The sequence below is a fragment of the Vulpes lagopus genome, chromosome 12, assembly GCF_018345385.1.
Source record: "Vulpes lagopus strain Blue_001 chromosome 12, ASM1834538v1, whole genome shotgun sequence".
NCBI classification, from domain to species: Eukaryota; Metazoa; Chordata; class Mammalia; order Carnivora; family Canidae; genus Vulpes; species Vulpes lagopus.
The window spans coordinates 39,205,638-39,233,113 of record NC_054835.1 but is presented as its reverse complement, the minus strand read 5'-3'; the positions used below and the strand labels follow the sequence as shown (position 1 = coordinate 39,233,113).

General features: G+C 59.3%; 2 protein-coding genes across 5 annotated transcripts in view; one reads left to right on the top strand and one right to left on the bottom strand.

The window, feature by feature from the left end:
- Nucleotides 1-3,384: 3,384 nt before the first annotated feature.
- On the top strand, nt 3,385-4,648 carry GJD3 (gap junction protein delta 3). The gene has a single exon (XM_041725893.1). The coding sequence runs from the start codon at nt 3,491-3,493 to the stop codon at nt 4,646-4,648; it is 1,158 nt and encodes a 385-aa protein (XP_041581827.1). The 5' UTR covers nt 3,385-3,490.
- A 5,236-nt stretch (nt 4,649-9,884) lies between these two features.
- The window catches only part of RARA (retinoic acid receptor alpha), a 44,517-nt gene continuing 26,925 nt past the window's right edge, over nt 9,885-27,476 (bottom strand). For 2 of the 4 annotated variants that reach the window (XM_041725325.1, XM_041725324.1), the window contains exons 3-9: nt 18,624-18,772; nt 17,174-17,315; nt 14,995-15,155; nt 14,578-14,754; nt 13,052-13,256; nt 12,056-12,214; nt 9,885-11,466 (exon numbers count right to left, since the gene is read on the bottom strand). In XM_041725325.1, coding sequence (XP_041581259.1) covers nt 11,249-11,466; nt 12,056-12,214; nt 13,052-13,256; nt 14,578-14,754; nt 14,995-15,155; nt 17,174-17,315; nt 18,624-18,772 — 1,211 coding nt within the window. In that variant the 3' untranslated portion in view covers nt 9,885-11,248. Of the gene's footprint in view, nt 11,467-12,055; nt 12,215-13,051; nt 13,257-14,577; nt 14,755-14,994; nt 15,156-17,173; nt 17,316-18,623; nt 18,773-24,018; nt 24,767-27,476 lie in introns of those variants that run through there. The other 2 variants (XM_041725327.1, XM_041725326.1) reach the window with 2 other exon arrangements.

Here is a 27,476-nt window from a genome sequence, read left to right as displayed (position 1 = left end):
TGATCACAAGCTTTAGAGGTGATCAGAGTGAGCAACTGAGGCATGTGCCCCACCCCCGTTCTCAGGGTCTTGGGGGGAGATGACCTGCAGCCTCTGCGACCCTCCCACCCAACTTCATTCATCCACCTGACAAATATTTACTGAGCATCTACCATGTGCCAGAAGCTGTTCCAGGTGCTGACACTGGACAGTGAACAAGGCACCAAAACTCTGCCCTCATGGAGCTTACGTGCTAAGGGAGATGGGTGCCACGTGGGATAAAAAATAAAAAGTACCAAGTATGTTATATAGTGATCGGTGCAAAAGAAATAAAGCTGAGAAAGAGGACAGGGAGTAGAAGGTTAATTCTAGTCAGGGCCGCTAAGGAAAGCCTCACTAAAAGGCAGCATTTCTTTTTTTCTTTTTTATTTTTTTAAGATTTTATTTATTCATGAGAGACATAATGAGAGAGAGGCAGAGACACAGGCACAGGGAGAAGCGGGCTCCTTGGGTGGAGCCCGATGTGGGACTTGATCCTGGGACCCAGGGATCACACCCGGAGTCAAAGGCAGACAAAGGCAGACGCTCAACCACTGAGTCACCCAGGCGCCCCAAGGCAGGATTTCTATAAAGACCAAAAAACATTAGAGGAGCAGAGGGAGGAGACAATACCATCGTGCCCTGATGATATCACTTACTGGGTACAACCATGCGGTGCCTGCATATATGTGTCCCCATGTCACAGAATGGCTCCACAGCCCCACAGGCTAGGGTGAAGTGTCTGGGACAGAGATTGACTGTGAACCTGGGCAGGATGGGCCTCTCAGCCTAGCTCCAGATCTTAAGTATGGCCAAGAATGGGGCCATGTGTCACCAGCCCTGGATAGCATCAATGACACCTCCTCTCAGGCTGGACAGCGCTATCTGGGAAGGATGATGGGCCCCAGAGATTGAAGTCTCCCCTGTCTGGCCCTGTGGCACCAGGGCTGGGGACACTGCGGTGTGACCATGCGCCTGCCTCACCCGAGCCCACCAGCTCTGCCATTTCCCACTTCTGACAGGCAGACAAACTGATGGGTTTTTTCCAGGCTGGGACAGTGACCTGACCCAGCAGGGACCATGAGTACAGGGGCAGGGACCATTGGACAGGCAGGAGAGATGAGGTGTGTCCCTGAGCCCCCATGGCTGGGGCTGGGGGTCGGGGGTCGGGGAGCAGCTTTGCCAGAAGCAGGCAGAGGTCAGGGTTGGGAAGGTCAGCCATGCCCCCACCCCACATCCTGTTTTTGGAATGTGGGGCCCCAGCCTGTGCTTTCCTTTGGACTTTGTCCAAGGCAGTGTCTCCCCACCCAGGCCCACTCCCAAGGGAACTCTGCCTGATGGTGGGAGGGTTCCCCAGCACATCCATCATTAACCTAGGGTTTTTCCAGGTTGGGCTGGGCCCCTGAGCCAGTGTGGGTGAAGGGCACATTTCCCACCCCTTCCTGAAATCGGGCCAGGGGGTCTCTGTCAACACATGGAAAATTATACAGGCCCCCGTGGCTAAAGGAAAGAGGAAATGTCATGGAGGAGGAGAGCCTTGGCCTCCCCACTCAGAGAGGGACAGTCATGGTCCACTTGCAGAGTCTGGGTCCACCAGACCCCCCAGAAGCCCTGGGGATTGTCAGACCCTGGGAAACCCAAGCTAGAAGGACAGTTCCATGACAGGCTTAAGCACATGGGCTCCCAGCCCGTCAAGCCAGGCATGAGACAGCCACCAGCTACATACTTGCTGTGTGACTATGGGCAAGTTGCTGAGACCCTCTGAGTCCCAGCTTCCCTCCTGCCAGGGTCGTCAAGAGGATTAAATGAGCTAATTTGTGTGAAGGACTCAGCACAGGGCCTGGTTGAGAGCAGGTGTGCAGGTGAAGGAGGGCAATGGTGTGCAGGTTGGGCAGATTCCTAGAAAGGCCTACAGGGGATGAACAAAATGTCTCAACCTCAGGGATCCCCTCCCTGGCCACTCCGGTCACCATGACTCATCCTAACTCTTTCTCTAAGGGACAGCCTTTCCTGCCACCTAGAGCCAGAGGATGTGATTCAGAGCCTTATAGGGGAAGAGAAGTCTATTTATTTTTCCCATTATAAAATAACATGCTTATTATAATAAATCTGGAGATTACAGAAAAGCGGGAAGAAAGCAAAAGCTTTTTTTTTTTTTAATTTTATTTATTCATGAGAGACACAAGCAGAGGGAGATGAAGCAGGCTCCATGCAGGGAGCCCGATGCAGGACTCAATCCCAGGTCTCCAGGATCACTCCCTGGGCTGACAGTGGCGCTAAACGACTGAGCCACGCAGGCTGCCCCAAGCAAAAGCTTTTTAACGACCAATGCCGACCACTCTTGATGCCTTCATGGTTTCCTATGGGATCTTTTTCTGGGCTCAGGTTTTCTTTGTTCTCCTTAATATGACCTTAGCATTAAGACCTTAGCATTAAGACATAGAACTGGAAGGAAACGTGGAGGTCAGATGGCCCAGTGTCCTCAGTTAACACACCAGGAGACTGGCCTGAAGAGCTCAGTGACTGTGCTGCTGCCCCCAACTCAGCACCAAACCTCTCTCCAGCCCGAAAGTTGCCAGTCAGTTAATAGTGGGTCTAGGCCTTCCAGTTTGGGGGCATCTGTAAGGTGGGCTTCCATAACCCACACCCCCCACCCCCTGTCAAAAGCAGTTGGTTCTGATTAACCCCCTCCCCCATTCCCAGAAGGAGACACAGCAGTGGGATGGGGGTAGGGGTGGATTAGGGATCGAAAGGGAGGGCTGGCAAAGGCCAGCAAGGGGCATGGCCCTGTGTCTGTTCCCAAGGGTGGAGCCAGCCAACAGGGCCACCCTGTCCCTTTAAGAGAAGGGGGAGAGCAAGCCCCTCTCGGCCATTCTGTCCTGTCATCCATCCTGGCCAAATCCAAAAGGGAAAATGAAAAGGAGCCTAGGAGAAACAAGCTCCAGCCATCTCCCAGGATCCCTCCCTCAGCTCTAACACCTCAGCTGCAGCCACAGGGTGAGTGGGGTCAGGTGAGGGTCTGGGGGCACCCAGGGGTCTGTGGGACCTGGGTGAGCGTGTGTGCGCGCGCGTGCCCTTGGAGGAGGTTCTCAAGAGATGTGGGAGGCTGGAAGTAGAGGGACACCAGGGAGGAGATGGGAGAGGGCTGGGCCTGTAGCCTGCCACTCCGGGGTGGGATGGTGGGGGACATCTCCAACAAAGGATACTACTGATAGAGTTATGGAAGTGGGACTACTTTTGTGTCCACCCCCCAATTCTGAGAGAAGTTCAGTGGGATGAGAGGGGCGAGAGAAGTGGCAGGCAGAGAAAGAAGGTGAGGCCGCTCCGGGTCTGCTGGCTCCCACCTCTCCCAGGGGGGATCTGGAGTCGGGGGTTGGAGGCACCATGGTCGCCCAAGGAAAGCATCCTCGAGCACATAAGGGCGCCGCTGGGTCTCCGCTTCCACAGTGCAGTGGGTGGCTGCGCCTCCTTGATGTCCATGTTCACTCCCTACAGATCTGGACTCTGGAGCACCAGGGTGGGGCTCCTCCCCAGCGCCTGTGGTCCCCGGAGAAGGGCACCCACAGGGGCGCACCTCCCAACCCCTCCTGCCCTCCACCGCACCCCACCCCCGCGTCCCCTAGATACCCTGGATACCACAATAGCCCAGCTGAACCCAGGCCTAAGGGAGCACCTGCCTCGCCCCAAGGTCAGAGGAGGGCTAGCTGACCCCCCGGGGGGCTGGGGACGCTGGTCGGCGGCCTCTGACCCCCCCCCCCCCCGCGTCCCCAGCGCCATGGGGGAGTGGGCGTTCCTGGGCTCGCTGCTGGACGCCGTGCAGCTGCAGTCGCCGCTCGTGGGCCGCCTGTGGCTGGTGGTCATGCTCATCTTCCGCATCCTGGTGCTGGCCACCGTGGGCGGCGCCGTGTTCGAGGACGAGCAGGAGGAGTTCGTGTGCAACACGCTGCAGCCGGGCTGCCGCCAGACGTGCTACGACCGCGCCTTCCCCGTCTCGCACTACCGCTTCTGGCTCTTCCACATCCTGCTGCTGTCGGCGCCGCCCGTGCTCTTCGTCATCTACGCGGTGCACCGGGCGGGCAAGGGGGCGGGCGGCGCGGGCGCGGGCGCGGGCGCGGGCGCGGGCGCGGGCGCGGAGGCGGAGGCGGACGCGGGCCCCGGGCCGTCCCCGCGCCGCCGCTGCTACCTGCTGAGCGTGGCGCTGCGCCTGCTGGCCGAGCTGGCCTTCCTGGCGGCCCAGGCGCTGCTCTACGGCTTCCGCGTGGCCCCGCACTTCGCGTGCGCCGGCGCGCCCTGCCCGCACACCGTGGACTGCTTCGTGAGCCGGCCCACCGAGAAGACCGTCTTCGTGCTCTTCTACTTCGCCGTCGGGCTGCTCTCGGCGCTGCTCAGCGTGGCCGAGCTGGGCCACCTGCTCTGGAAGGGCCGCCCGCGCGCCGGCCGCCGCCACCGCGCGCACGAGGGGGCGCAGCTGCTCCCGCCGCCGCCGCCGCCGCCGCCGCCGCCGCCGCCGCGCCCCGCCCCCTGCGGCCCGCCCGCCTATGCGCACCCCGCGCCCGCCCGCGACAGCGAGGGCGGCAGCGGCCGCGGCAAGGCGTCCCTGGCCACCGCCCGCCAGGACCTGGCCATCTAGGGGCGGGCCGCAGGGGCTCCCGCCGGGCTGTCCCCGCGACCTTGCCCGCGGGCGCTTCCCGGCGCTCGCGGTGGCGGTGGCCGTGGCGGTGGCGGTGGCGTGGGGCCGGAGGATGCGCTGCGGCAGGTCGCGGTGCCCGCCTCATCCACGTGGCAGGGAAAGGGACGGGGCCGCGGGGGGAGAGTGCGCAAGAGGACACAGCAGGGCGCAAAACGGAGGTTCCGGTGGTGCCCAGGAAACAGAATCGTGACACCAGCTTCCCGAGGGCCTCTCCTTGTTCACGCTGGGTGGCCGCCCCAGGTGTGTGCTCACATGCACACTAGGTATGGCGTGAGCTGTGTGTGCGTATGCACATGTAAGACCCGTGTGAGCTGTGTGCGCGTGTGCATGCATGTGTCCTCCGTGAGCTGTGTGTGTGCATGTGCGTGTGCGCAGCTACATCCTACGCGGGCTCTCCGTGCGTGTATACCTTGTGTGTGTGAGTCCTGTGCATGTGTGCATCTGTATGTCCTGCGTGAGTGTGTATGTCTACGTGTGGCTGTGAGGGAGAAAGAGAGAGAGAGAGAGAGATCTCTGGTAAGGTGCCAGCAACAGCCACCGTGGCACTGCAGAAGCTCCCCGCTCTTAATGGAGCCCACACAGGGAGGAGAGAGGTGCCCCTTCCCCCTGGGCAGGCCCCAGAGCGGTAGGGCTTGTGGGCACCATCCACACGCTCGACTGTGTCGCCAGACCAGGGTGGCCAAACCCTCCCTTTGATGGAAGCAGAGTGGGGGTGGGCAGTAGGGTCAGCAGGATTCTTCTCTGTCTTCACTTCCTCACCTGGCTGCAAGTTCATAAACATGGCCAAGTTCCTTCCATCCTCAAAAGAAATATGCCCTAAAACGTGCTCCAGGCCCTGCATTTCCCTGCAGCCACCACCATCTTCCCTCCTGGGGGGATACTTGGCTGCCTCTTGTCCCCCTTCTGTATCTTCTCTGCCCCATCTGTCTTCCTCCCTTGTACCCCAGCGGTGCTGATCTCCATAAGCTCACCCAGGACCTAAGTGACATCCAGCGGCCCCATCTGACCACGCCCTGGGCCTTATCCAACCCTGCTGAGCAGGCCACCACCACCCACTCTGCCGTCTTTTCTCCTACGTCCCTGGTCCTCCCCTCTTTGTCCTGGACTCTCCGGCCCGTACTGCACACAGCGGGCAGAGGGGTCTTTCTAAATGGTCCTCCTGCTTACACTCTCGGGGGCTCCCTGTCATCAGGATAAGTCCAGCGCCTGGATGAGGCTTCTGAAGTCCCAACCCTGTCCCAGCTGGCCCCAGCCCCACTGCATGGGCTTCCTATGGTTTCTGTGCTCAAAGCATAGAGTTTTTCCTCTTCTTACCAGGCACAGTGACCAAATCTCCTTCTAGATGTTAGAACGTGCTGTTTCTTGGCCTGGAGCAGCCTGCCTGTCTGCAGCACTCCCACCTCACCTAGCTAATTCCTGCCTACCTTTTGGTCTCATTTGGGAAGAAATAGATGCCTTCCCTCACAGCGCCCACACCCAAGTCAGAACTGGGTGCCCCATGGCACCCATGCTTCTGCAGGCAGAGCACATCTGCTGGATGGCATTGCTTGCTCCTCCACACTGGCCCATAGTAGGTGCTTAGTAAATTTGTGTTGATGAGGAACTGAAGGTGTCTCTGGGGCCCAAAGGCTTATCCATGCTCATGGCAGGCAGCAACATCTCTCTGATGACAGTCAGTTATGTGTGAAAAGCCTGGACCTCCAACAAATTCAGATGGGGATATCCAGCTGTTTTCCAGATGTGTTCATTCAAGAAATATTTGTTGAGCACATACTATACGCCAGGCAATGTTCAAGATCAGCACTGTGCAAGAGAAATAGGATGTGAGCCACATGTGTAATTTTAAATTTTCCATTAGCTACATTAAAAAGTAAAAGGAAACAGATGAAAGTAATTTTAATAACATATTTTCTTTAACCCAGTATATCCAGAATGTTATTTCAACACATCATCGATATAAAGAAGTCTTAAGGAGATACTTTACATTCTTTTTTTTTTTTTTTTTGTACTAAGTCTTTGAAATCTGGTATGTGTTTTATGCTTAGAGCACATCTCAGTTTGGATCAGCCACATTTTGAAGACCCAGTCACCACACTTGGCTAGTGACAACTGTATCGAACAGAGCAAAATTGACGTTGGGCTTCAGTGGTGTACAAATCCTGCCTTCGTGAAGCTTACATTCTGGTGGGAAGGCAGGCAGTAGAATATACCACCAGGTATTGCTCAAAATAAGGCGAGACAGTGACTATCCCTGAGGCGTGACACTGGAACAGAATGTAGCAAAGAGCTAGCCCTGAAGCTGGCTCCAGGAAGGGCATTCCAGGTGGAGGGAATGGTGAGTGCAAAGGCCCTGAGGCAGGAATACGTTGGGGGTATTTGAGGGCAGCAAGAAGGCCCATGTGGCTGGAATAGAGTAAGGGATGGGAGTGGGGGTCCCCAGCACCTCAAATGCAACCCCAACTGCCTTAGTTTCCTGTCTCAATGTTGATGTCTCCATCTACCCAGGCCACCTCCACCCACTACTGCCAAAGCCTGTCTTCTGCCCACCTTCCATGTCCTGTCAATCACCTGGTCCTCCCATTTTGCCACTTAAGCATTCTTCCCCTCATGCACTCTCACCTCTTCAGAGTCTGCCCAGGGCCAGCCCTGCCACCGGTGGCCTGGAGAGCTCCTACAGCTTCCACTCTGCTCCCTGCAATTCTCATCTGAACAGCTAGCTCACTGGCTTGAAATCCTTCACTCCCATCACTCTCAGGGTCAAGTCCGGCTCCTGAACCAGCCCTGGCCTGCGCCCATCCCTGCCTCTCCAACTTACTTCTTCCAGCATTCCCACGGAAATGGTTAAAGCACAGAGCTGGTGACAGTTTGTGATCACATGAAGCTATTTATCACCTCTGTGCCCCTGCTTGCTGACTCTTCCCCTTAGACCTTCAGCTGGGAGGGGGCACCTCTTCTACAAAGCCTTCTGATATTTGCCCCAGTCCTGGTTAAATGCCCCGTGGGAGGCCAGAGATACTGCTAAACATCCCCCCATGCACAGGACGGTCCCCCACCCCAACAAAGAATCCCTAAGCCCAAAATGTCACTTGTGTGGTGGGTGAGAAACCACTCAGCAGCGATGGACTGTGAGCCACGGAAAGCAGCCTCAAGCCCCAGCCAAAGGTACTACTGGGGCAGGGGGCACTTTGTAAATGTGGGGCTGCTGCTTTAGTCGCCACAGTGAGGGCGACCCTCTTGGCATTTGGTAGGCAGAGGCCAGAAATGCCATGATGCCCTCCTACAGTACAGAGTTGTCACATGTGGGGTCACCTGTGGCTCAGTCGGTAGAGCATGTGACTCTTGATCTTGGGGTCATGAGTCTGAGCTCCAGGTCAGGTGTAGGGCTTACTTTAAAAAAGAAAGAAAGAGGGCAGCCTGGGTGGCCCGGCGGTTTAGCACTGCCTTCAGCCCAGGGCGTGATCCTGGATCCTGGATCGAGTCCCACGTCGGGCTCCCTGCATGGAGCCTGCTTCTCCCTCTGCCTGTGTCTCTGCCTCTCTCTCTGTGTCTCTCATGAATAAATAAATAAAATCTTAATAAAGAAAGGTCACACATGACTTTAGGATGTCCCACGGGACAGTCACACAATGAAAAACCTCTCTATAATTGCCTGATCTGTTTTACATGTAAAACATTATTAGGGTTTTGTTTGGGGACTTTTTTTTTTTTTTTTTTGGTACAGTTTTATTATATATTGTCAGCTTTTATTTGAACATTCACCCATACTCCTTGAGTTTCCTGGGCTTCTTGTACCGAATGGCTTCCAACCTTCTCACATCTTTTAAATCCCGAAGTATTAATTAAAAGCAGAAGCAATCATAGGATGATGTCATCATGGGCAAAAACACACTGAAATTCATAATCCTTTCCCTTTGTTTCTCCTTTACGCTACAGGGTGATAGCATAGTGATTTTTGTAAAGCACGTGGGCAGGTATGTTATGTTAAATTTCTGTCCTAGTCAAAGTGTCAGAAAAAATTTGCTGTAGGACGAGAACCCCTGTCCCCACACGCACGCTGGCCCGCCGGACGGCGAGATAAGTGAGGCGCTGTCGCCACCCGGTGGCCGAAATAGAAATGGCAGGCACCCCACCCCCATGGAAGGAGCTCGCCCTGCCCAGGCGCCCTGCTAACCGCCCCCAGCCACAGCCTACACTGCCACCCCCCAGGACCCTCAGACCTCAGTGCTTGCCGCTTCACTGGGGACATCAGGGCTCCAGGAAAGATCTCTGGCTGAGGGGTGGGAGTCCTGAGTACTGGTCCCCCATCTGCGATGAATTCACTGTGTGACCCTGGGCAAGGACACTGCCCTCACTGGGCCTTGACGTGTAGTGTGAAGGGTGGACAAAATTGCTCTTTTTTTTAAGATTTTATTTATTTATTTATTCATGAGAGACACGGGGGTGGGGGCAGAGACACAGGCAGAGGGAGAACCAGGTTCCATGCAGGGAGCCCGACGTTGGACTTGATCCCGGCTCCAGGATCACGCCCTGGGCTGAAGGCGGCGCTAAACCGCTGAGCCACTGGGGCTGCCCCAAAATTGGTCTTTGATGCCACTACCCGCCTGTCACAACTGATCTCTCAACCAGGAGCAACCAGGTTCCCCTGCAACCTGTCTTCTGTGCCTCCTGCCCACAGAGTGACTTCAAGGGCAGGCAGGGGAGGGCAGGACAGTCCTTCTTGGTGGCACCGGGATGGATGGGCTGGCCTTCTAAGCTTCCCCCCAATCCTATGTTCCTGTTAGGTTACCAAGGGCTCCTGACCCAGGTACCCATGCCAACTACCACTCCTCAAGGTCGAGTCCAAAATAGAACTCCTCTGCCACTTAGTGACCCCCCAGACCCAAGCCCTGGTTCCCAAGGGCTGGGGACTCTCTGAAGGCAGGGGCTGGCTTCCTCCCTCGGACTGGGGACTCTCTGAAGGTGGGAACAGTTCCTCCTGTCCCCTCCCCACCTCCAGACTGGAACTCCCTGACATGGGCTGTGTAGACCCGTAGACCAGGCCTAGCTTGTTCCACCAGAGACCTCAGCACAGCCAGGCAGGCGACTTGTCCCCCCTGCTCATACCCAACCCCCATCCCCAGCTCCCTGCCCACACCGTGAGAGAAGGCAGCTAGGCAGTGAGGCTCTGAGGCACGTGTAGAATAAATATAACTTTATTCTTTATCCAGTAGATCTCAGTGGAAAGTCCAACAGTAACAGGCGCACCAGCGGGCTCTGAGGGGATGAGACCCCAACCCCGGGGCAAGGAGGGCAGGGCAGAGCCAGCTCCCCCAGCCTGGGGGTGCAGGGGGTGAGGGGAGGGGACCCCCTGGAGGCCCGTCCTGCGGGGCAAGGAGGGGGTACAGGTATGGAGTGAGGGGCGGGGGGCAGGCTAGGGAAATGGGAGGAACTCAGGCCAGGTGTGTCTGTTGGCCCATCTGTCCAGGTGTGTGTGTGTGTGTGTATGTGTGTGTGTGTGTATGTGTCTAGGGGCCCTGTGGGCAGTGCTGGTGGCTGTGAGGCTGGGGGGCAGGTGCAGCTTGAACTCCTTGGCCAGCCCCTTCACGGTGGGGGCTGGAGGGCTTGGATGACGTGAGCCCTGCTGGACAGGCAGCTCTGCCGAGGCCACTGGGCTGAGAAACACACGGGTATGTTGAGGCCCCCCCTCGCTGGGCCCCTGCCCTCTCTCGTGGGAAGCCTCCTCATTCTGGGGGCTGCCTGAAACTGTCCACACCCAGTGGTTAGGCAGAGGGAGTAAGGGAGGGCAGACCTCGGAAAGTTAGTACTTCACAGTTTTAAAGAGAAAACTGAGGAGGAAAAGGCTGGGGAGGAGGGCTAGGGGGTGCGGGGACATGGAGAGAGAGTGGGAGCCCCTTCCGGGCCACTCCCCCCTCCCAGGCCCACCCCCCTCCAGCTCTGGATCCAGCTCCCCCCAATACACAGCACAGATTCCTTCAGTATAAATGTGCTTAAAATGAAAATTCTTATTAAAAAAAAAATCAAAACCAAAAAAAAAAAAATTAAAATAAAAACAAAAACCAGCGAGAATTAATACCTGGGGGTTGGTATGGCAGGGTATGTACAGGGGGAACCCCCCACCCCTCTGGCCCACCCCCTCTGTCACCAACCAAGGCAGGGGGGGGTTCCCGACCGGGGGGCAATGGCTTGCGGGTTCTGAGTATGGGGGAGCCAGGTCCTGGCATTTGCTGGTGATGAAGATGTGGCGAGGGGGACAGAGGGCTGTCTTGATGAACACAAGGCCCCCAGGCTCCATCCTGAGGCCCAGGACCAGCGGTCCGCACGCAGTTCACGACCTTGCCCGTGATGTCAGCCCAGGCTGCAGGAGCAGGCAGTCCTTCCTGCCCAGGCCTCCATCTGAAGAGTCACCGCCTCCTCCCTCCTGTCCCCGAGGAAAGGGAGGACAGGTTGGGGGGGCAGGGCCGGCAGGGGTCTCATGGTTGGTAGAAAGGCAGAGAAAAGCCAGGGCGTGGGGTGAGGGCTGTGTCCACCGGGCACGGGCAGTCAAGGGGAGTGGGTGGCCGGGCTGCTTCTGTTTGAGCTGGGGCTGAGGCTAGGGCTACAGCTGCCGGGTGGGGGGGCCAGGCCGCCCCCATCCCGCCCCCCACCCCCCGGCTGTCCGCTCAGAGTGTCCAGGCCCTCGGAGTTCTCCAGCATTTCCTGGATGAGAGGTGGCATGGAGCCCGGGATCTCCATCTTCAGCGTGATCACCCGCTCAGCCCCTGCAGGAGAGGAGGAGCTGAGGTCAGCACACCGTCCGGCTTCACAAAGCTCCAGGAGGGAGGGGGCACGGGTGGGAGGGCCGGTTCTACCAACATGGACATCCACTATGGACCGAACTCGGGCCTCAGTTCTTCGACGGAAGCCAACTCTCTTGAGCTGCCAAGTCTCGGGGCAGCAGCTGTTTCAAGCTCAGGCCCTGACATCAGACTGCCTAGGGCTCCTGTGTGCTGTGTGTTATGGATTCTCCCACAGACCCCTCAAGAACAGCTGTGAACACCACCATCATCCCCATTCCTCAGATGGGAAGATGAGGCTCAGAGCTGCTGGGTGACCTGCTCAGTGCACACCCATACGCTCTGGTGGCAAAGCCATGCCCTCAACTACCGTGCAAAGGTGACAATGCCAGCTTCGAGCTCACAAACAGGTCATGTGGACCCGGTGAAGTCCAGATGAGTAGGGCATCGTTGTGGGCACAAAAGCATAGGGCATCAGCTCACATGTAGGGGGCCTGACTCTGGGCATGGTCAAGGGGTCCCGGGCAGGGTGTTGGAGTCCAGCTCTCGCGGACACACAGGGCATGAGCCTCACCCTTTGCACTGATGCTTCGCAGGTCTGTGATCTTCATCAGCATCTTGGGGAACATGTGGGGGCGGCTGGGCCTCCGTTTCCGCACATAGACCTTCAGTGCCTCCAGCAGCGGCTCCTGAAGCATGTCCACCCTGTCTGGCTGCTCCAGGTCCTGCCGGTCTGAGGAAGCAGACGCCCCCTGAGCAGCGGCCGGGGCAAGCAAGGCACACAGCCGCACTCCCAGCCTCGGCCACTGGGGGGCACGCTGGCCCAGGCCACAGGCTGAGGATCTCTGCTCCCGGGACCTCCCCACACAGAGCAGTGGACAGGTCTGTGTGCTGTGAGAAATGCCCTGAGAGGCTCTTAAGTGTGAGCAGAGGGCATCTGGGTTTGGTGTTGCCCACTCTGTCCTTTCGGACAGCTCAATTCATAGGGATGGGAGCCCTGAACACAGGCTGTGCCTTTCTCAGGCAAAGGGAGGATGCCCAGGTAGGTCTCACACCCACCCATTACCATGGACACCAGCACAATGTCAAAACTCTCATTAACAATCAAATAGTAACAGCAGCCAACATTTACTGAGCCTTACTGGAGACAAACTGTGTCTTATTTATTACGCTCTTAATCGCCCCCCATCAACCTTATGAGGCGGAGACCATTATTGCCCCATTTTAAAGGAACGGGGGCTCAGTGAAGTTCAGCAACCTGCTGAAGGTCATAAGCTGGCCAGGATTTGAACCTGGGTGGTCTGACCCTCAAGCCCTCACTCTTAAGCCCCCTAGAAAGGGCACGGCCTGCAAATGGCAAAAGAGATGTCAAGTCTCCAGCTCCACTCCTTTGCTGTGTGGCCACAGACCCGCCCCAGCCCCTCTGGGTTCTTGGTTCAGCCCTCAGAGAAGGGCCTGACAAAGGCCAAGGTTCCCTGCTGATCTGAGCCTGGGCTGCTGCCTGGAAGGGACTCTGGGGGCTGTCCCACCACCCTGAACTTGGCTCCCCAGCCCCAGGCTCCCTGCCCACCTCCACAGATGAGACAAATGGCACTGAGAAGACCAGTCTCAGCATCATCCATCTCCAGGGGCAGCAGCTGGTTGGCGAAGGCGAAGACCAGGTCTGTGAGGGGGCCGAAGCCGGCATTGTGCATCTGGGTCCGGTTCAAGGTCAGCCCATCTGAGAAGGTCATGGTGTCCTGCTCGGGCGTGTACCGCGTGCAGATCCGCAGGATCTGGGTGCAGAGGATGCACGAGCTCAGGGACTTGACCCATCAACCCAGCACTTCCAGTACCAGCATCCCCACACAACCACCTGGCGGGCAGCCAAACCAGTGCCGTCCGATAGAACTTTCCGCAATGATGTGAAATGTTCTATGTCTGCACCACGCAAATAGTAGCCACTGGGCACTTGAAATGTGGTTAGTGTAACTGAGGAACTGAATGGAATCTAATCTTAATTTAAAGAGCTACACACAGCAAGCAGCTACTGCACAATGCAGATCTAGATCATCTGGTCTCCATGAAGAGAATCTAGACAGCAACTAGAATTTTTAGGAGGCAAGGACCTAGCAGGTTTAGGTCTACCGTTCCCAGGATTGGGTTCACAGCAGAATTCCATGAATGTGTATCAGCTTCAACCATTTCAAACCCTGATCCGGGTTTGAAACTCTTGCATCTGGGGCAAGGGAACAGTTGACTACCCAGAAATGCCACACTCTGCTCCTCCCACCCCATCCCTACCAGGAAGCTTCAGCCTTGTCACCTCCCAGGTTCCCCACCCTGGAAGTAGCCAAGAGGGGACAGGTGGGCCAAGCCCATTAGGGAAGTCAAGGAGGAGAGTCCTCCAGCCTTGACTTTGAAATTCCCTACCATGCACATCCTGCTTCTAGCCTGGCCACCCTCTGCCCCGCCAAATGCCCTGCAGTCCCCTGAATCCAGCTGGTATCACCCCGTTGGTCCTCTCACACCCTGCTTTTAAATTAGGGCCCTCCCATGTGCCCCTTCTGTACAACCCGAGATGACCCCTCCTCTGCTGACACCTTCCCTGTCCCCGTCCCCCCCGCAGCTAGCTCTCTCTCTCCCTCAGGGAAGGGACAGCCCTCCCCCATCTCCAGCCAGTGCTCAGCACAGTTTGGTAACCTCTGTTTACGTATCTGCTGCCTCTACCCACAGAAGGTTCTCAAGAGAGGGGCCAATGTTGTGTCCACTTCCATTGCTAACACCCAGCTCAAGGCCTGGCCACACAGGGTCCTAGGTGAATCTTTATTAGACTGAAGATGGGCAGATGTGCAGTGGGGTGAAAGGTTCAGTGGAAAGATGGGGTGAACATGGATGGGTGCGTGTATGGGTACATGGGTGAAGCAGTGTACATCCAGATGCAAGGGGCTAAGTGAACAGGTGGACACATTGTGGAAAGGAAGGGTAGACATTTGGGTGGGAGGCGCTTGGATAGATCGATTCCAGATGTGTTTGGGGAAGGTGGTTATCTGAATGGCAGGACCTCCTCCAAGGACTCAGGGGCAGTACCCGGGTGGGCAGGGTGCAGACCCTCACCAGGATGTCCAGGCAGGCAGCCTTGAGGAGGGTGATCTGGTCAGCAATGGTGAGGGTGGTGAAGCCGGGCAGTTGCTTGGCGAACTCCACAGTCTTAATGATGCACTTGGTTGAGAGTTCACTGAACTTGTCCCAGAGGTCAATGTCCAGAGAGACACGTTGCTCTGAGCTGTTGTTCTGAGAGGACGGGGGAGAGTGAGGGCCTTCTCCTCATGTACCCCTTCTCGGCCTGACTCTGCCGCCCCCACAGGCCTGCCCTCCACCCACTTCACTTCCTGAGATCTCCTTGATCAGGAAGCAGTAGGAGGAAGAAGAGGGGAAGGGACAACACGGAAGCCCGGGCAGGGGTGAGGAGGGGCAAGATGGGCCCTGCGGCACCGGGCACACCCCACCCTGCCAGGATGGGGAAAACCATACCGTAGTGTATTTGCCCAGCTGGCAGAGTGCAGGGAAGGTTTCCTGGTGTGCTTTGCGCACCTTCTCGATGAGCTCCCCCACCTCGGGCGTCAGCGTGTAGCTCTCAGAGCACTCGGGCTTGGGCGCCTCCTTCTTCTTCTTGTTTCTGTCGTTCCTCACAGCTGTGGAGGGCAGAGGCCAGGGTTACAGCAGGTGTAGGCAGGGGCCCATCCCCGCCCGAGCTCCTCCCACCACACAGAGCCATGGCTGCCAAGGAAGTCACCTGGCCAGGTCTGGCGCACGCGCACAGAAGTACACACGCAGGAGTGCACGTGTGAATGCGCATATACAGGTGCACAGGCCGGTAAGGTGTCAACACACGGCCCGCCCCTCCATGCCCACCTGACCCACAGGCCAAGGCCTGTCCTGGCACGTGACCGCAGCACACACACTCCTTGGCCAGCCCATGGCCCCTGTGCTCCCACCTCCCACACACCTACGCCAGCCCACACGCCAGGTGTGCAGGTGTCCGGGGCTGAGGGCAAGTGTGCAGAGGGTCCCATCTTCGTGCTCTGCCCCCCCCACTCCCTCTGCTGGCTCCTGCCTCCACTGGTCCCCAGCCCTCCTGGGCAGCAGTCTCCCTGGGGGTCCCTAGAATGGGCTCTGAACAGCCCCCCAGCCTGAAAGTGGGGGCCTGGGCGGGAGAATCTCTCGGCCCATTAGCCGGGGGAGCTGACAAATCACCAGGGGCGCTGAGCCGCACACACCACTCGGCTTTAAAGAAGCGATGGGGTCGTTACCAGCCGATTATCCCAGACACACAATCACTCACAGGGCCAGTGGTGGCGGCTGCTGACGCTGGAGGAAGAGAGGGTGGGGGTGGGGGGCCCGGGGAGGGGACCAGCGGGTGGGGGTGGGGGGAGCTGGCATAATTTGGAGATCACTCATGTCGATTCTGCAAATTCAATAAAGTGCAAGGGAGAGGAGGGAGAGGGAGAGGGAGAGTGGGGGGGATAATTTGGGAAGAGAAAATTGCAGCTGTGACAAGACGTTTATCATTCGGAAGCTTTAATTCTATTGAAATGGCAGCTGCTCAGCTCGGGGGCATGGAGCAGGCGGGAAGGGGGGGAAAGGGGGAGCTGGAGGTGGGAGGGAGGGGGGTCCCCACCCTGGTCCTTCTGTGCTGAAAAGCTCTGGGAGTGGAAGGCGGCAGAAGCAACGGGAGGCGGCGGTGATGGGCCCTGAAGGGAAGGGTCCCAAGTTGTCACCCACTCTGCAGCGCAGAGCTGCCACTTCCCAGGCACCAGACCACACGTCCTCTGCCTCCGGTGGTGGGAGGTGGCAGGCCCCGCTGCAGGGCCCCTGGGCTCCCACCTGGGCTCCTCGGGTCCCCCCTACATCCCCTCCCCACTTCCCTCTTCTGCTGCCCTCCCCACAGAGGGCTGGGGGGGGTCCTGTGGTCCCCTCCCCCACCCCCTCCCCCAAGGCTCAGGCTCCATGGCAACGGCCACGCAGACAAGGAGGCGTCTGTCAGCGTCATTTATCTCTGACATCATCAATCACCGGTCACCACGGCAACACCCATGATTCAACACAAGAGGGTCTCCCTGTCCAGCCCTCCCCTCCCTCCGTACTTCCCTCCCTCCCTCCCTCCGGCCTCAGCTGAGCCCAGACTGGAAACCCCCAGCTCCTCTGGGATCTGAGAAGTCCCAATTCTCTCTTCCAACTAGAAGCCCCTGGCTCCACCAGACAATGGCCTGTAGATCCCTGTGCCAGCCCTACACCTCTACCAACACACACAAATACCAACCAGCACCCCCGCTACAAGCCCTCCCCTATGATGCATAATCCGGAGGGCCTCAGGTAGGCCCTGAGCCTGCCCCAGAGCCAGCAGGGCCTGGAAGCAGACACACATGCACACGTTGTGTGAGCACACACAGCCAGCCACGTGCAAACAGGGATGGCTGCCCACACACGGGCACACAGCTGGCGGGACGCATGGACAGACAGGTCCTCGGAGTTATATACAAACCATCCTTAACCGCAAGCCCACACACCACGCAACAGGCACGCACATTCATTCACACACACACACACACACACATACACACACACACACACATACACATGTTCCTACTCCCATGGTCATTAGGAGGCCCTGCCTTAATGCACAGCCGGCCCCTGGCACCGTGGCACTCACACTCCTTGGACATGCCCACTTCAAAGCACTTCTGCAGCCGGCAGTACTGGCAGCGGTTCCGGGTCACCTTATTGATGATACAGTTCTTGTCCCGGTGACACGTGTACACCATGTTCTTCTGGATGCTGCGGCGGAAGAAGCCCTGGGTATGGATGAAAAGGAGTCAGGTCAGCCACACCCATGGTGGGAGCAGTGCCAGCCTGCGGCCTCTAGCCTCAGGGACAGAGGGGCCAGTCCAAGGGCTGCCCCAGGTCACTGGCCATCACCTACCTGGGCAGGAGAAGGTGATGAAAAGGTGAAGAAAACAGTCCACCTCCAAGGACACCCCCCAGAAGGATCCCAGTACCTGCCTCAACACTGCAGGTGGGCAGCGGTCTTCCCACAACCTAGACCCACAGTTCTGGCTTCCTCCCTCCTGGGGAAAAGGACCTCAGGGCCACTAGTAAGTCAGGAAAGGGGGCAGATGGGACCAGATGGGAGAGAGGCAGAGCTCTGGAACCCACAGCCCTTGGCTCAGAGCACAGGAAGAGGAGGCCATAGAGGGACACACACAGGCTGGCCAGAGAGATGAAGATGCACGCACGATCAGGAGTATGGCAGCATGACACGTGTTCACCGGCCAGGCAGATGTGCATGATCCTATCTGCGTACATGACCCGGCTGGCCAGGGGCTGCACAAAGGCTGACCAGACAAGCAGATCAGAGGCAAACTGGGAACAACCGGACAGGACAGGCAGACACAGAGTGTCCAAAGCCCTGTGCTTTGCCTTGCTCTTTGCCCCACACCTGGGGATAGCCACTCTGTGCTGAGGGGCAGCCCAGTGCCTCAAGCCTTAAAGCTGAGCAGCTTCTGCACCCCAATCCCAATACACAGGTTCGGGCACTGGGGAGACTGGGGGAAGAAGCCAGGCCGACAGCTGCTGGGACGGTGGCAGCCACGTCTGTGCTCTAGATCCTAATGTGGGCACGGGGAAATCCGGTCAGACACCAGGGATGCCACAGCCTGGACACCTAAAGGAGAGGCCAAGGCAGGGCGCCCGCTCCTAACTGCATCCTGCCAGGCTGCCATGGTGAGGTTCGGGCAGGGCCATTGGGGGCAGGCCTCCTGGGTCCCCAGCCAAGAGCCAGTTGGCAGCCAGCTCGCTATGACAACCTGGGCAGCAAGCAGTAGCAGGGCGGGTGTATGCCCTGCAGGCTGGAGGATGGAGATGGAGAAAGGGGTTCAGGCAGGAGGGGGAACCTCTGGTTTGGGAGTTCCTGATCATTTATGGGAGGGCTTGAATGCAGCTTTCTCTCCAAAGTTCTGTCACCTTTGGCATGGAAGCAAGAGCAGCAGTTTCAGAGACAGCCCCCCCCCACCCTGCAACAACAGCATGCTCCAGGACTAGGCAGTGGGGACACCCCATATATCTAATCAGAACTGTCCTTCCCAGTGACCCCCTCAACTCACCTTGCAGCCCTCACAGGCGCTGACCCCATAGTGGTAGCCTGAAGATTTGTCTTGACAGACAAAGCAAGGCTTGTAGATGCGGGGGAGGGGGGGTGGCGAGGGAGGACTGGGCACTATCTCTTCAGAACTGCTGCTCTGGGTCTCAATGGCTAGAAAAGAGGGGAGAGGCGGTTAGAGACACATGTCACCATCTCTAATACCATGCTCACTCTGCCTCAGTATCTCCCCCAGGAGCCTCTCCTAGCCTCCCCACTGCCACCAGGACTCTCTCTCTGGGGCAGGGACAGTCTCAGGAAAGCTGGGACTTCTCAGTCCAAGCTGGACAATGAGCCTGCCAGTGAAGCTTCTAGCGCCCCATCACTCCTGCCTACTCTCCCAGGACCCTACCCTCAAAATCAGAAATATCAGAGGATAAACTATCAGATTTGTATGTAGACAGAGCTATACCTGGGGGGTGGGGGCAGGAGTCAGCCTGGCTCTCAAGCCCTGGTCCCAGGGCAGCCTGGCCCCATCTCCCCCAAGTTAGGAAGGAGTTAAGGCCTGATGAGGAGGGAGGGAAGAGGACACAAGCTGGGGGCAGAGGAAACTGGGGTCAACAGGATATTCAAAGCGGCCACTCCCCCACCCCCCTCTGCTTCCGCTCCCTCCCCGCCCCCCCCACTGCCAGTAGCCACAACCCCTCCCCCACTTAAACAATCCCCTGGCCAGGGACCCAAGGCAGGGTGTGCAAAGAAGAGTCACTAATGTTGGAGCAGAGCAGGTAGGGATTCCCTGAGATAAGCAGAGGGACCCCTGGAGACAAGGAGGAGAGTCCCTCTGGGCCCCGGAAGCCCACTGCTCTGGGTGCCCTGTCTGGGGGAAGCAGCATGACAAAGGGGGGTCTGTTCCCATCAATGCTCTGTCTGTCTGCCCTCAATACTATGTCCGGGTTACTACCCTCCTCCCCTCCAGTTATTCAGCTCCAAGAGAGCGGGGCGGGTGGGGGGGTGTGTGTGTGACCCAGCCAACAGGGGCAGCCCCCACTAGCCAAATCCTCCCCAGTGCCTGGCCCCCTGCCCATCACCCCAGGCAGAACAGGGCTGGGCTGGGTGGGAGCTGTCTGTGCTGGGCTGGGTGGGAGCTGTCTGGTTGGGCAGCTGGAGGTGTATCGAGGCAATCCCAGATTCCCAAGGTACCACTGGGCATCCGCCAGAGCCTTTGCCAAGTCTACTTGTCCAGGGCCAAGATGTCTCTCTGAGGAGGTAGATCCGGACCCCCTCCCACACCCCAGAATCCTACCTAGTCTCACCCCAAACCCCAGCACACAAGGTTATGGAATTCAGAGAGTCCCAGAGCTCTTGGTCCAAGCACCTTACAAGCCATGAATCACATGGCCCCAAAGTCCAGGCACAGAGAAAAGCAGCAGCCGGACACTGGGGGCTGGCTGCACATGACCACCCTCCCCCTTACCTGCAGACACCCCAGGGACTGCCAGGCGCTGATGACAGGGAACCAGGCCAATGGCCTTGGCAGGGCTTTCCTGGCTCTTAGTAGGGCCTGGGCACCACTTCCCCGGTCAGCCTGGCTGACCAGCACCGCTGTGGCCCTGGGCCCCTGTCCCTGCCCAGAAGACCAGCCTACAGCAGAGGAACAGTGGATGCCCATACCCCAACCAGTCCACAGCCTCTTCAATGACCTTCCCTGGTCCTCTGCTTCTTACCCCAACACTAAATTTGCCCTGGCCTGGTTTTCCCCCCACCTCCCCCTCCCTGAGGCCAGACAAGCAAATCAGACAGGCGAGAGGCCTGAGAACAGCTGCTGGGGGCGGGGGTGGGGGGGGGTGGGGGTGGGGGGGTGGGTTGGGGGGCCTGGGTGAGGCCAGGAGGCAGAGGGGTGAGCGACAAAGGAGCCCTTTGTTGTGCTAACTTTTTCCAAGACGTAAAAGGAGTAACAATAGACAATCCAGACTGGTGGTGGTGAGGGGGTGTCAAGGACAAGGGGGTGTGGGGGGACCATGGCCTAGAATCCCAGCCAGCGTTCCAATAAGCAGAGGATGGAGGCACTCACCTCCCCTCCCCTGCCCTCCCCAACCACCCTTTGCCCCAGGCCTACCCACCCAAGGCCCCAATAGACCAGGCAGGAGGGGGAGAATGGACAGACGGAGCTTTGAGGTACGCTGAGAGAGGGGAGGGGATAGGGAGACACACAGGATACTGGGAGGAGGGACAGACAGCTCTAGGGCCAGAGACTGACGAAAGGGGCAAAGACCCAGAGACATTTGGAGCTAAGGCAAAGTCCAGGGGGTGTTTATAGAACTTAGAGCATGCTTTCGAAAATTGTTTTTTGGCAGGATTGAGGGAGATGAGCTGAGGTGGGAGCTAGTTTGGGCTGATGAGGCCTCCTTTTAGCCCACCCCGCTGAAGCTAGCTGCCTCTGAAGCTCTGGCATGCCCTGCACCCCCACCCCTGCACATCCCCACCTGTCACCCAGGTAACTGCTCCGAGGTGTCTCACTGTGCCCTTTGAACTCAGAGCCCTGGCCCAGTCCCCACCTCCCCAGGCCTCCAGCCAGCAGCCTAGGGCACTCAGCCACCCGCCCCCCAGCCTCCACAGTAGTTAGGACAGCCTTAACTCTGCACACCCAACCTCTGGGGGAAGGACTACCAGCCCCTCCCTGCTCACCTCCCTCCCAGAGAGGCCCCAGCCCACAAAGCTCTCGCTTCCTGCAGAAGGAGGAGGCTGCAGGAGCACCACACCTTCCCGGCTCCAAGTCCCAGCGCCCCACGGAGGGCTGGAGCCCAGGAAGCCAGGTGTTCCCTCCCACCGGCGCTGCCAGGTTCCCCCTCCCCCGGCCCTCTAGCGGGCAGGACGGGGACAGGGGACAGGGGGCAGGGGGCAGGAGGCACATCACTCTGGATTCCCCACGCCCCAGAGCCGTTCGCAGGCTCGCACAAGGGGCCGGTTTCCTGGAGGAGATCAGCAGGAAATAAGCCGGGCCCCTGGCCAGCGGCTCCCCTCCCAATCCAGCTGGCGCCCGCTCCTCCACAGCTCCCCTCACAGCTCCCCCAGGGGGGAGGCGGCGGAGGGGGCGCAGGACCCCCCCTCTGTACCGCCCTTCCTCCCCTCCAGGGGGGTGGGTGGGATAGCTCTGGGAAGCAGGCCCCTAGCCCAGCGCCCCCGATAAGCATCTCTCCCCCTCCCCCCAGCATGGGCATCCACGTGCTTCACATTCTTGGACGTCTGGGAGCGGGTGGAGGCGAGAGCGGTGAGACTGGTGGGGGACAGACGGGGAGCCACATCCTGTGGACCCCTGGTCCTCCAGTGCCCCCAAATGGGGGCCATGAGGAGGGAGGCAAGGTCCCTGAAGCCCTGCAGGATTGAAAGGGTCTCTTCCCACCTTTGGTGCAGGTGGCAGGAGGCAGTGGAGGAGGAATGTCACCATAGGACCTCTACACACAGCGTGGGGTTCCTCACAAGGCAGTGGTACACCAGACAGGGTCAAGTCACCGCCCCTCCCCCCCAGCAGGCTCTGGGTCTTTCTTGTGTCTCAAAACAACTCCCACACCCACCACTCCCAAGCCCACAGCTTGGGGTTGAACCCACTGGCACCCAGCTGACATGTCCACACACTTATACAGGGACTGTGGGAACAGGGGAGCAAAGGCCTCTAGCTCTACCCAATCCCAGAGTATGTGGGAAACAGGCCTCCTCTTCCCCTTCACCAGCTTCACCAAACCCAAGACTTAGACTCCATGCTCTGCCTCCCCGACCAGCGTGAGTCCAGGGAACCAGGAGGTGCCCCCTAGTAATAAAAAAAGAGATGGGGTTGGAGCTCAAGGTCTGATTCCAGCTTCCCCAGCCCTCTGGCAAAGCGGCCAACGTGGTGGAGGGAGTGACCAGGGCAGCTCTGCCCCAATTATCCCCCTGGGAAGAAACACCTTCCTCCACCTCTGGAGGGTGGGAAGAACGGTCCTGGTGTCACACCTCTTACTTCTCCCCTTTGACCAAAGTCAGCACCCTCCCCGCCCTCCCACAGTTGGAAGCCTGCAGCCTGCAGCCTGCAGCCACCCAGCCACTTGTCCCCAGAGGCAAAGGTCAGGGGGCTGGACAATAGGAAAGGCTAAGGGTGAGGTGGTTCTGGGAAGAGCAGAGGTGGGGTGTCTCTCCACTTCAGGTCTCTCTCTTCCTAGAGCCAAGGAGCTGGGGGCTACCCTTCAACCTTCTCCAATCTGCCAGGCCTCCAGGGACCCATTCCACCCCTCCTCCCCGGCAGCCAGTCGGGAGGGTGAGAGAAGCTCCAGGGAAGAGTGGAGCCCAGAGCAGGGAAAGGGAAGAAACCCGACCCAGGTAACAATAGCCCCCAGGCGCCGGCTCGCTCCCACCCAGGTACACTACCTCACCGCTGGGTACAAACACGCCCAGGTGTGCACCCCAGGCACTCACAGCTCCCAGGGGTGCACCGAGCCCCTCCCTTCCAGAGGAGCCCCAACCCAGATGGAGGACAGTGGGAAGGTGAGCAGGCCACCAGAACTCTAGGGTTCTCATCGGCACCCCTCTTAGGGACAAGCCTAGCCTAGTGCAAGCCCCAACCCTAAATGTAAACAAGGTAACAAAAGGACACAGCTGGATTGGCAGGGGATGCATCCCTCATTTCCAGGGCAGCCCCAGACCCACAAAAACCAAACTCATCTCCCAGAGAACAAGCCAGATTCAGATTAGGAGGGAAGATTCTTCCTACCAGAGCCGCCTCTCCCCCACCCCCCACCCCCATTCCTGGGACAGAAACCTCAGAGATGCCAGCCAAGTGTCCAGGGCCAGAACGAGCATCATATGGACAGGTGCCCCTCCCCGTTAGGATGGCAGACGGTGTCAGATGAAGTTGCCCCTTCCTGCCACACCCCACTGCCAACACCAAAGACATGGAGCGGTCCCCTGACACCAACTCTAATGACACAAGGGCAAGGGCTGGGGGCAGCAGCTGTTGCACAAGAGGGGGGCTCTCCCCTAGGCTTTGACGGGTGGGATCTGGGAAAGAGGCCCCTCCTCCTCAGCAGATTAGACAGGACCTGCACCCCACCCTCCCGGGTGGGAGAAAGCACCACTCTGCTGAGAAGCTACCATATTCCAAGCAGGAAGATATAAACTGGGGGCCAAAGGGCTTCGCTTCCCCTGCCACAACTGGCAGGACAGATGGGAGAAAGCCCCAAAGTTCCTCAGCCCTGATGTAACAGAAATAGCTCCCCGGGCTTCTCGGAGAGTCCAATCGTCCAGCGAGGGCACCCCAGTGTCGAGTCTCGGCGAGTGAGGAGTAGAGACCCGACCCCACGACGCGCCAGGCCCGCACCCCCGGGGGCCGGGGAGCGCCGCCGCCCCCCCTGGCCCAGCTCCTACAGCAGGAGGGGGAGGCCGGTACCTACAGTGGTTTGAGCCATTCCAAAGCGGAGTCCGCAGCGGGGTGGAGTAGGGGCCAGGGGCGGGGAGCCCCTTCTCCGGGAGCAAACAGGCCCGGTTCTGGTTATAAAAATCCACCACAAGGAAGGGACTGGGGGTGGGGGTGAGCCCCCCCACTTCCACACTCTCGTACATCCTCCCCGCGAAGACAAGAGGTCGGGGCGGGGACGTCCTGCGCGCGGCCTCCCTCACTCCGCCGGCGGCGCCATCCGCGGAGAGCAGCTGGGGGGCCGCGTACCCGCCCCCAGCCCCGGCCGCCACCGGAGCCGCGGCCGCCCGTCGCCCGAAGTCCCGCGTCTACGCGGCCGGCCGCTCCGCCGGTCCCAGGCGGAGAGCGGGGAAGTTGTGCGTGGGGGGAGGGGTCCCTCGGCTCCCCCCGCCGGGAACGCCCGGCCGCGGCCCGGGAACTCAGCGGCCCCACCTCGAGGGGGGCCCCGTCGCGAGTCGCATGCCGTCCGAGGCCGAGTCCCGCGGCGCCCCGAGCGCGCCGGCCGGGGGCGGGATCGGCGCGGGCCGCGGCGGGCAGGGGCGTGGGGGGGCGCCGGGCGCTTCCTCCTCCCCGCCGGGGCTCCCGGGCTTCTCCGCGGCGAGGATTCCGGGTGGAGGTGGGGCCCCGCGGGCTCCGCCCCGCCTCCGCCAGCCCGGGGCGGCCCGCCGACGCAGGAGCTCCGAGGTGCGGGCCGCGGCCCCGGCCCCCGCCCCCGCCCCCGCCCCGAGCCCGCGCGCCCCGCCCGGCGGCCCCGCCCCGTCCCTCCGCCCGTCCCGTCCAGGCGCCGCCCCTGGCTTAACCCTTGCCCGGCGGGTCCGGCTGCCGCGGGCCAAGCGCAGGGAGCCGACAGGGAGAGGAGGGCTGCGGCGGGCGAGCGGGGAGCCCGGGAAGGGGGAGGAGTCCAGGGGGGACGCACGGTGGGAAGGCCCCGGAGGGGGCGGCGGAGGACGGGCGGACGCCGGGGGCGCGCAGCGGCGGGGGCTGCTCGCGGAGGCGGCTGCTCGCGGAGGCGGAGGCGGGGGCGGGAGGGGGGCGGGAGGGGGGGGGCGGGAGGGGGCGGGCGTCTCCCCGCCCCGTGCCGGCTCCCAGCGTCCCCCGTGGTTTGGTCGGTCCCCGGCCCGGCGCCGGTGGAGGCGAGGGGCCGGGGCGGGGAGCAGGGGGTGGTCCCGGTGTCCTCCCCCAGCACACCCCCCACCCGGCCCGGGCCTCATTTGCCTAATGCCATGCGGCTGAACTCTCGCTGAACTCGCCCGGCGGCGCCTCACCTCCGGGTGACCCACCCACCGCTGCCGTGACATCACCCGCTCGCCAGCCCGCCCGCGGGGCTCGCCCTCCGGCCCCCGGCCCGCCCGCGCCGGGCGACAGCCCCGGGAGACGCGGAGGGCGGCGGCGGGGGACGGCGGCGGGGGGCGGGGGGCGGCCGCGCGCCCGGCCGGGCGTTCGCGCCACGAACGCGGCGCGCCAGGTGTCCCGGGTGTGACATTGTGCGGCTCGGGCGCCGAGTCGGGTGAGACACCGGCTTGTGTCATTGTCTGTGACATCATGTGTGACTCCGGCGCCCGCCGGAACCCGACGCGCAGCGCGGAGCGCGGGCACCAGCGCGTGCCGAGGGGGCTCCCCTCCCCAGCTCCGCGCGCTTCCGGCGAGCAGAGCCCCGCCCAGGTGTCTCCCGGCGGCTGAACCGGGCCCGGGCCCCCAGCGCGCGGTCCAGCCACGAAGGGCTGAGAGGAGGGGCTGGGGCCTTCCAGCTGACCACTTCCTCCCGGAAGCCCTCGGGATGCCTGTCTCGGTGGAAGAAAGGCCCAAGAAGGCGGGGATGTCCCTCTGGGGACAGGGTAACAGGGTATCCCGTTACTCCCACTGACCCTGCAGCAGAACTCCCTCCCTCTAAAAGGAGAGAGGAATTGACAGGCTTCCCAAGGACATCCGTCCCTCTAGAAGCCCGGTTCTTAACCTACGTTGTCACTGACTCCTCAAGCAGCTTCCAAGAAATAAGTGGGCATTATTCCTATTTTACATGTAAAGAAACTGAGGTCTCAGCAAAGCTAGCTGGGTTGTCCAAGTTCACAGTGCTAATAAAGGGCAAGTGAGTATTTGAACTTTCTGCTGCCAAAGCCCATATTTCCACCCTGCCAGGCTGATTCAAGAAAAAGTATTTTCTGAGCACCTCCTATGTGGATACTGTGGTAAGTCTGTTCTTGCAGACCTTATGGAGCAACGGCCATTAAGCAAACAATCGCTAGTTCGTATATGTATATATACACATATATATGTAATTGCAAACTGAGGTAATTGGTATTATGAAACAACTATAGTATGCTTTGAAGAATTAACGCAGGTACCTAATTTATGTTGAAGAGTCAGGGAGGACCTCAAGGCAGAGACCTAAAGAAAGTTTAGAAGTTAGGCAAAGAGTAGGAAAGAATGTGGTCCCAGTAAAGGAAAGAGCCTGTGCAAAGGTCCTGGGGTAAGGGACTTGGGGGGGGTATGCTTTGTTCACGGCCCTGATAGAAGACTAGGAAGACAGACACAAGACCAGGCTGGAGAGGTGGGCTGGGGCAGATCAGGTGGGCTTTTTGGCCTCAATATGACTTTTTTTTAAGAGAAGGTGGTTTTTTTTTTTTTTTTTTTTTTTTTTTTTTAATTCATGAGAGAGACACACAGAGAATGAGGCAGAGACACAGGCAGAGGGAGAAGCAGGCTCCATGCAGGGAGCCCGACGTGGGACTCGATCCTGGGTCTCCAGGATCAGGCCCTGGGCTGGAGGCAGCACTAAACCACTGAGCCACCCGGGCTGCCCTGGATTTTATCCTAAATGCAAGAAGAAAGCTTCCAAACGGAGGAGAAGCAAGACCCGATTTACAGTGGTATAAGATCCTTCAAGCAGCTGTATGAAGAATGGATTGTAGGAGGGCAAGACAGACCAGTTAGTAGTTGCCACAACAGTCCAGGCAGCACAAACAGAGCAGGAGGAGGTAACAAAGAGGACTCTGGTGTGTGGCTTGTGCAACAGCGAAGTTCCCAAGACTGCAAGTACAGACGTCTACTGGCCTGGTGGACAGGTGACTGTGGGGTGCCAAAGTGAGGTCCCACCTAAGTGAAGTCTGGGCTGCAGATGGAATGCTGAGGTCTGGGGCACATATGCGAGCCTTGGGCAGTGGATGAGTGCCGGGCAAGAGGGCAGACTGCTTCCACAGGCCTTGCCTCTTTCCTCCCAAATGACATAGCTCCTGGGCACCAGCTATGTGCTAGGCTCTGTGGTCAGTGCTGTGAGGTACTAAGGGATCTGAAACTGTCCCTGCCATCAAAGACCTGGTAACTGGGGGAAAGATCTCCCAAATGATTATAGCTCACGCAGGAATGGGGGGTGGGGTGGGAGAAGTCATTTCATGGTAGAGAGATGAGTGTTGGGAGAAAAAGGATAAGGACCCACAG

Bases quoted from the DNA above. Each gene is read 5' to 3' on its own strand.
- GJD3 (XM_041725893.1), top strand. From the start codon at position 3,491: ATGTCCATGTTCACTCCCTACAGATCTGGACTCTGGAGCACCAGGGTG.